Source organism: Eptatretus burgeri, chromosome 3 (genome assembly GCF_056783735.1).
Source record: "Eptatretus burgeri isolate ZD-2024b chromosome 3, Ebu_testis_v1, whole genome shotgun sequence".
NCBI classification, from domain to species: domain Eukaryota; kingdom Metazoa; phylum Chordata; class Myxini; order Myxiniformes; family Myxinidae; genus Eptatretus; species Eptatretus burgeri.
Window position 1 is genome coordinate 21,420,359 of NC_140963.1, and position 8,512 is coordinate 21,428,870.

Sequence of the window (8,512 nt, forward strand, 5' to 3'; positions counted from 1 at the left end):
TATTGCATTGAAGTGAAGGGTTTATCATCTGTGTATACTTGTGTGACCATATAATTTACACTAGTTCATAGAATGTAATGCTCATTGTTAATATATTTCATTAGATAATTGAATATTATATATGGCAGGGTGGGGGGGGGGGGGTAGGGATAGAGATCCATAGCTGGAATGTGGTCAGAATATAGCATGGACCATAATTTTGAGAAGGATATAATTACTCTTGTATTAGGTATCTGTCGGGGATAAGTCATATGGTAAAACTTACACCGAGGAGGTGGTGATTGTAAACCCAAGAGCAGAACAGGGTAAAGTTGAATTGTGTAAAACCTCCTGTACAGGTGAGGCCAAGTGGAGGACTTCGGTACAAAAGGCACCAAGAAAGCGCTTCATGCTTTCCATGACAACAACCTGAGCATTTTGGCCAAGAGCTGCAGGCCATGGTAAGATAGTGAGCTGTAGAGCCCTGAAGAAGGGCAGAACACTTTTGCGAGGGACCGCCCCATCGGTCCAGACGGCCCTGAAGATGGCACCGCACACAGACAGTAGGCGACCAATGACAGGCCATGCTGCCCATAAAGGCGGACCCAGAGATGGAAAGGGCATTCATGCACCATTTGGAGTTGGACTATTTGACCTTTTGGAGAAGACCTCTCTGACTCATTCAGTTTCATCACTCCCGACAGAAGGATGATTTTGGAGAGAAGCATAGACATCGCCACTCATTGCCAATCCTTTGTGTTCTGGCATCCTCGTCGACATCGCTCCTTAAGCCGCACATCATACTGTGCCACAGCAGCCCGAGCCCTGTACAACCCCAGCCCAAGAGCAGCTTGTACCTGCCTCAAGTCCTCACATGATATACACATGGTCTGTTTGAATCCTGTATTTTGGTGCCTTAGCGAGGTATAGTTTTATTTCCTTTTTTTTTTGGTGCCGATACTGTACCATTAATTAGAAGTGCGCGTGTGTGTGTGTGTGTGTGTGTGTGTGTGTGTGTGTGTGTGTGTGTGTGTGTGTGTGTGTGTGTGTGTGTGTGTGTGTGTGTGTGTGTGTGTGTGTGTTTGTATGGAGGAGGAGGGGGAGGAGGGGGGAGGAGGGGGGAGGAGGGGGGAGGAGGGGGGAGGAGGGAGATACTGCTTGTTCCAATTGTTCCACCTCACCAACTTTTGTTACAACTCATCCACAACTTTTTGAACTATGCTATATATAATATTGTTTTTCTCTCAATGGTGAAGAATCACTTAAACAAAAAATAAAAAAATAAAAAAAAATAAAAAAACTCGTATTCATATCAAGATCCACATCTTCACCAAAATCAAACTAATTCTTCCTCGTCACACACCCAACCTGTCCACCAAAATTCATCCGAAATCATCCATAACTTTTTGAGATATCCTGTTAACAGACAAATAAACAGACAGACAGGGGTGAAAACATAACCTCTGACACCTTCGGTGGTGGAGGTAACAAACAAGGAGCAGAATGAGAGATCCATATAAAGCAGACAGGCACTGTCTCACCTTGTCCGCAGAGACGACTGCAGGAGGCAGCATTGCCAAAATTGTTGTCGTTGCCTCCACAACCACTGTAGCTGAACACCTCACAATTCTGGCTGCTGCTGTTGAAGAAGAAGCGTTTTAGAGAGCCTGCACAGCTGCCTTTGAGTGGATCGAGTCGGCAAAACTTGAAGCCTGTGTGTAATATTGTCCATGTGATAATCTTACAATTTCATAAACACTTCTGTGATGGATTGATAATTTGGCACAACCGATACAGGGCTATTTCAAGGTAATAATATCATGTTTACAAGTGAAAAGTGAAGAAATATTTATCAAACATCATTATCTAGTCCGGCAGATATGGGAATGGATTGTGCCTTTGATGATACAAGCATGAGCTTTGGCACACTGTTAGAGCATGCCCGAAGGAAGATATTTAGCTATATCTTCGCAGAATTGTCCTGTGGCCAAAATGGCCACCACCGGTTGTTATTTTACCAGTAGCTCAGGTTCAAGACTACCTAATGGCTAATCTACCTAATGACTACCTAATGGCTAATGGTGGCTAATCGTACATTTTCAAGGATGAGGAATGCAGTGGTACTATTTACAACATGCTATAACTACTCTAACAACTACCTAACTACATATATCGAGCTTTCAGGGAAATAAATAATAGTAAAATTATAAACGCATTTAATATTGGAGTTATACATGTACACGTTTTGAAACTAACATATTCATGAGAGTACAATGCAGTCTTCGCAATGTTACCTTTATAAAATTTGGTAATTTATTTATATGAGCACACAGTTCATGAGATTATGCTGTATCTTGAAAATCAATAGTGCATGTCCCATTGTTGTTTGACATGTTAGTGGTGAGGGCAAGTCTACGACAATCCTTCCATTATTAACCAGGTAAGGCCTTCCATGGTAATATTACAGGTTTTCAATGAAATGTAATGTTAGTTTCGAGAACACAGTCCACCACAGTGGCAAAGGGCAGTGCACTGAAGTGCTGCCTTGACACATTTGCACTGTCCTCTGCACCCCTTTTTACCACCACAGTATATGAATTCTCGACAGGCCTGGGTCGCTTCTGGCAGTGTGGTCCAGTGAACTTCCCATCCACCTGTGTCCTTCTTCTTCCACCCCTAGTCACCTGGGGATGGGAGTTCTGGGACTGCAACCATCATCTATGACCAGCAGTGACCAGTTTGGTCGGCAGCCCTCTTTGTGTGCTGAATCAGTGCTGCTTGTGTTGAAGGGAGTCCTTCAATGTCTCCACCTTTCTGGGTGAGCAGCTGATTGCGTGCCTGATTGGCTGATTCAAGGCTGCTAGTGCGGTCAGAGAGCAAGTCTGTTAGCTTGAACACTGGTGTAACCATATTGTCCATGCGCACTTCCTCAATATAAGCAACAAGTCCAGCAAATGCAATTCCATGATTAACAGTGCCTACATTAGATTATTGTGCCTTTGTGTCGCTCGCTTTATTGTACAGAGAGGCAAGACACTGAGCATGGTACTTAGCCTCTTGGGCAATGAGATCTCCAACACTGAGTTTGGAGAGGAGGTGTTTGTCCTGTAGTTTGAGGGCACACTGCCTCACACGAATGTCAAGTTCGAATGTTGATGCATTACACAGAGCATCTCTTACTGCAGATTTGCCACAGAAGAAGCATGTCTCTGTTGAATGAGTTTCACGTTCAATGCTCTGACGGGTGAACTTGTGGGTTTCTGGGTCATCATTGTGGTGTGTATTCCTCTTCTCAGCCCTCTGAAGTTTTGTTTTGTTATAATGCAGTCTGCAGGAGTCATGCCATTTGGCTTTGTGAACCCGGAATGCTGCCTCGATGCCCTGACCCTCATCCAGTTGTGACAGTTTTAGTGTTCTTGGCAGGTTCGATATATATATATATATATATATATATAAATATTGTTGCAGAAATGGCCTTGAGTGTGTTATTAAATATAGGATTAGCCCAGATCCCCCATTAAATGCATGTTCAGCCAGGTTGTTCGGTAAATGGACGTTACATGTGTGTCGGGAGATGTAAGAGGCTGATCATTGTTCGTACATTGGTGGTGGTCCGAGAGGTTCTTCTTCTTCTTTCCTCTCTCCGGACAATAGACTCAGCCCAGCGCTCTGAGAAGGGGAGTGGCCGGGAAAGGAGAAGTGAAACTGCAGGAGCGCCGGAAAGGCGGTGGTGAAACTGAGAGCCGAGGTGGCGTGATCGGTTTTTCGTGAAGAGCAAGCCGAAAGATCGGCAGAAGGAGGTACTGCAAGAGGTCTATCTGCCATCGGCTGGAGGAGAAACTTGCGGTGCGTGTGGTCGGCGATCTGTAAGAGAGGAACAGCCTGAACCTGAGGGTCGAGTCTGCCATCGGCCGAGAAAGAGGAAGAGAAACTGAGAGGCGACAAGCGCTGAGAAAGAGGAAGTGAAACAGAGAGGCAACGAGCGCCGGGAAAGGAGAAGTGAAACTGCAGTCGGCCGAGAGGCGAGAGGGAAACTGAGCACGCAGAGTCTGCCATTTTGGCAGTAAGAGAAACTGCCTGCGCGTCGAGTCTGCCATTTTGGCAGTGGGAGAGGCCGCCTGCACGCCGAGTTGGGCGATCGACTTTGTGGAGGAGTGGTTTTGGCCAACGGTGCCTCCTCGGCCAGGACCCAGCCTGCGGAGCCCAACACCTCGATTTCGCCTTGTCTGGTGGACTGGCCAGGCCTGGATTGTGTACTGGACCTTGTGAGAAACCAGCTGAAACCCACCATCCATCTGACGGTCTTGTGCGGTCGACATTACGCAGGGTCAGAACACGCTGAGGCTGCGTGCACAAGCGGTGCGTTGAAAAGAAAAAAGATGACGCCGCCATTTTGCCACGCGGTGTGTTTGAGCTTGGGAGCTCGAATCCGTTGACATCGGCTAGTCACGAGCCGCATTCAGGCCTTTTGACACTTTTCCTCTCGTCCATGAAGCATCGCCAAGTACTCTCTGTCTTGTCTGCATGTTGTCTAAGGTTTATCTCGTTAGGGTCCCCTTCGAAACCCATAATCCGTAGCTCCCGAGTTAAGAACGGGTTATAGATAGATTATAACATTGTCGTGAATACTTGTTCCCCGATGTGTCCCCAATAAATATGACTGATTCGTATGAAGTTGCCGCTTTGAATTAATTTGTGCCGTGCCGAGGAACGATCCGTTCGATTTGGATATAAAAACCAAAATGGTTACAGACTGGCAGAATTTGCTCGGTCTCTGACAAAACCAGTCTGTAACTGGGGTCTATTCCCCCAACTGGTAAGGTCCAGGTGTACGTTGGTATCGCGATTCGAGGCGCGTGACCCGAGGCCTGTGCCGAACCAACCGGCATTATAACCCCGGAGACGGCGGTGGTTAAGTGACGCCGAATATTCAACATTTGGCTGTCGAGAGGAGGGTGCGAAAACCCAAACTGGCTATGGATTGGAGCCGACTTGGGTGGCATTCGAATCCCGCCACTGCTGAATCCTTAATAACATATATATATATACATACATACATACATACATATACACACACACACACACACACACACACACACACACACACACACACACACACACACACACACACACACACACACACACACACACACACACACACACACACACCTTCGATATTAATATTTCGGCACGCCCCTTTTTTTGTTACTGCATGAAATGAAACAAGCTTTGACATATATAGTAATGATATTATTGTCTTCCTTAAGAGGCCCCTCAAAATTCGTTTTGATGATTATGGTAGTTAAACAGTTCATGTTCTTAATTTGGAAAATGGGAGGAATTATTGCACAAAAAAGAAATAAAAATGTTTCCCATTTTTTAGAGGACCACAAAGATGAGTTCGTAAAACCTTTTGTAGAGTATGTTATTATTAATCACAATACGCCTTATTAAATTGCTCATGTTATTGAGCTGTCAATAAGCTATCAATCATAGACATATAATAAACTCACTTGAGTATTCATATCTCTATTTAAATGCGTAATATCAAGCGGTACCTTCATGATGACCTAATAAAACCGGTCTCGATGTCTATCCGTCCATATATCTGTTCACAATCAAACCGATCGTGATGCATTTTAAGGCTTTCCGAGAGCTTTGGAGAGATTACCTACACTCCCGCACGGTGCTATTTTTATTATTCCGACTGCACTTCATTAGAACATAGATCGTGGATGGATGCGCAGATCCCAGGAGAACAACTATAGCTGTACAGAACAATTCATATTATCGATGGATAAAAATGATATTTAATTGATATTATAATAAATTGTTTATTTAAAATATCTTCAAATTTTGTGAGTTTTTAGTTTGTTGTGAAATATTAGGTCCTCGGGTCTCCGCATAGTGGCGTACAGGCTGAAGTCGTACTTCTGTTTACTACCGCAGAAAATCACAGAACCATCCAATCAACATGCTGTTAACAGTTTCAGAATCAGCTAAAATATACAAGATATGAATATGTAAACGAAACTGATCCGGCCACCTAAAATCTACAAGATATGAATATGTACACGAAACTGATCCAGCCTTTTCGATCACTTTAAAGTCGGGTGCCCTGTAATTTTAATGCGCTCTATGGATCCTCCGGAACTCACGAATGGTACACGTTGTGCAGTCACTAAACTACGTGGTAATGTCATCGAAGTGGAGCTACTGCGGGACAGTCGAAGGGGAAAACCTGAATGATAATCAATGGATAAAAATGATATAATATATTGTTTAAAATACATTCATGCTATCTGTCTTTTACCATATGTTGCCAGTGACGCCCATCGAAGACGGGCACCTTTACTAGTACATACATATATATATATATATATATATATATATATATATATATATATATATATATATATATATATATATATATATATATATATATATATATATATATATATATAGTCGTGATCCCACCTGTTTAATATCTTCCAGCACGAAATACTGACGTTAATGTCCGAGTTTCAAACAGTCCACGTGTGGACAAAGAGAACATAAAGCGCTTTCCACTGTGTTTCAGATCGACCTCGAGGGGTAGGCACGATCTTTTCTTGGCTCGGTCTCCAAAAGGTTGGTAACAGAATTGAATACACAGCACAAAATCTGCCAGAACTCTTGGCAACAATAAAGTTCCAAAACACAAACTGCACAATTCACAGCTCCACTCACGATATCCGGGAATAATGATCAGTCTTCCGGATTAACTCAATCCTTTAGTCGGAGCTATCAACGATCAGCGCGACTGGGCTGTCGAGAGTCATTTAAAAAAACCACTTGAAATTCGCATTCAAACATGCGATTCGGAGCGCGCGATATATTTTCCACCCGCGATCTTAGAGCCACGTCTGCTCCTCACAATGGCGCCGGCAGCTCTCCCCGGTCCACCCACCACATGCCGACCAGCCCACCAATCCCTGAGAGCCTGAAAAGGTCACGTGACGTTGTGGGTGGGACACTAAATTTGGTGAGAACATGGTTTTTCTCACAGTCCTCCCCACCTAAAGTAAAACCCGTCGGATAGACGGCATTTTAAAACCAGTTATTGTACTAGTTGCAAATCACAGGGCAATATGATGGCGGTGATCGTAAACATTCTTGTACAATAAACAATGTTCATCCACAACACAATACTAAACACACTACACCACATTAATATCTACCCCACCATATTTACCCATCACCCGCACCACAATAGAGAGACAAAGGGAACGAAACTTAACTTTGGTGCTCCTTGTCTATTGATGGCGACTAAGGAGGTCAGCTAGTTTGTTCTCCACTCCTTTCATGTGTTTGACTGTGAGGTCGTATTCGGAGACGAGAAGCGCCCAGCGCAGAATACGCTGGTTTGAAGTTTTGGCTTGGCTGAGCCAACCGAGCGGGTGGTGGTCGCAGTAGATGGTGATGGGTCCATGGCCAATATAGACAGCTAGCGCAATAGCGCTTGATGTCTCGCGACATGGCGGGCCATACGAACTGATCCTTGACCTTGGTTAAGGTCTTGGCCGCTCCGACCTGACCCGAGGAAATATTGTCATGGGCCAATTGCATGACTGACTGACGATGCCTCCCCGGTACGACAGCTCGCTGTCGTACCTTCCACGTCTGGGTGGTGGACATGTTCTTGGGGGAATATTTATGCATCAGCACACCTGCACCATTCACATCATAGCCTGTTCGTCCAGGCTCGGAGTCTTCTCCCATCTCCCAGAGGGTGGCAAGGGTGGGATCGAAGTGCTGATTCTCCACTGGACTGGTTACCGCAGACAGTGCGGGAGAAACCTCAGGCACAGAACTGGGGTTGCGAACCACCTCGGAGGACTGACCCTCCTCACCGGATTCGCCGACCGGCGAACAAGTAGCCGGGGTCCCCGTGTCACAGATGGGAATGGTCCCTGAGGAGCCCAGCTCCTGAGGTTGGCCTGACTGGAGGCTCGGGTGGACTTCAGTCGAAGCAACGTCACCGCCGGAGGCTGGAGTCGAGGCGCAAGGCGCCTCAGGCCAGAGTGAAGATTTGTCTGACTCCGCCACTCTCTCCGCCTGTTTGCTCTGGGATCTAGTGACCACCCCACAGGTCAGAGTCAATAACTCCTCCCTGGCCATTGCATCATTGCCAATCAGCAAGGATACCCCCAGTACCGGGTAGTAGGGTACCACCGCACAGGTCATTCGACACGTAAAAATGTCACTCCAGACCTCGATGAGAGCAAGGGGATACCAGCCAGCAACATGGTCAATGCCCTGAAGGACGATATTGTCGCCGGTATAATGCATCTGAGAGGCCGGAACTACCCCCGCCCGGAGAACACACGTCGTCGCCCAGTATCCCGAAGGTATTGGTCTTTAAACTTCACCACAGAAACAGGGCCACCCACTAAGGCTGTCCCTGAATAATCCTGATACAGAGGATGAATGGACTTAACCTCGGTGGCAGTGACCTCTGTCACCGATGCCACAGTCATGCTCGAGGGCCCAG

General features: G+C 45.8%; 1 protein-coding gene across 4 annotated transcripts in view; it reads right to left on the minus strand.

Annotated features, from left to right (window-relative positions):
* Positions 1-8,512, minus strand: part of LOC147029519 (uncharacterized) — a 79,377-nt gene that overhangs the window by 58,156 nt on the left and 12,709 nt on the right. For 3 of the 4 annotated variants that reach the window (XM_085872599.1, XM_085872600.1, XM_085872601.1), the window contains one exon: positions 1,521-1,691. In XM_085872599.1, coding sequence (XP_085728725.1) covers positions 1,521-1,553 — 33 coding nt within the window. In that variant the 5' untranslated portion in view covers positions 1,554-1,691. Of the gene's footprint in view, positions 1-1,520; positions 1,954-8,512 lie in introns of those variants that run through there. The other variant, XM_085872602.1, reaches the window with a different exon arrangement.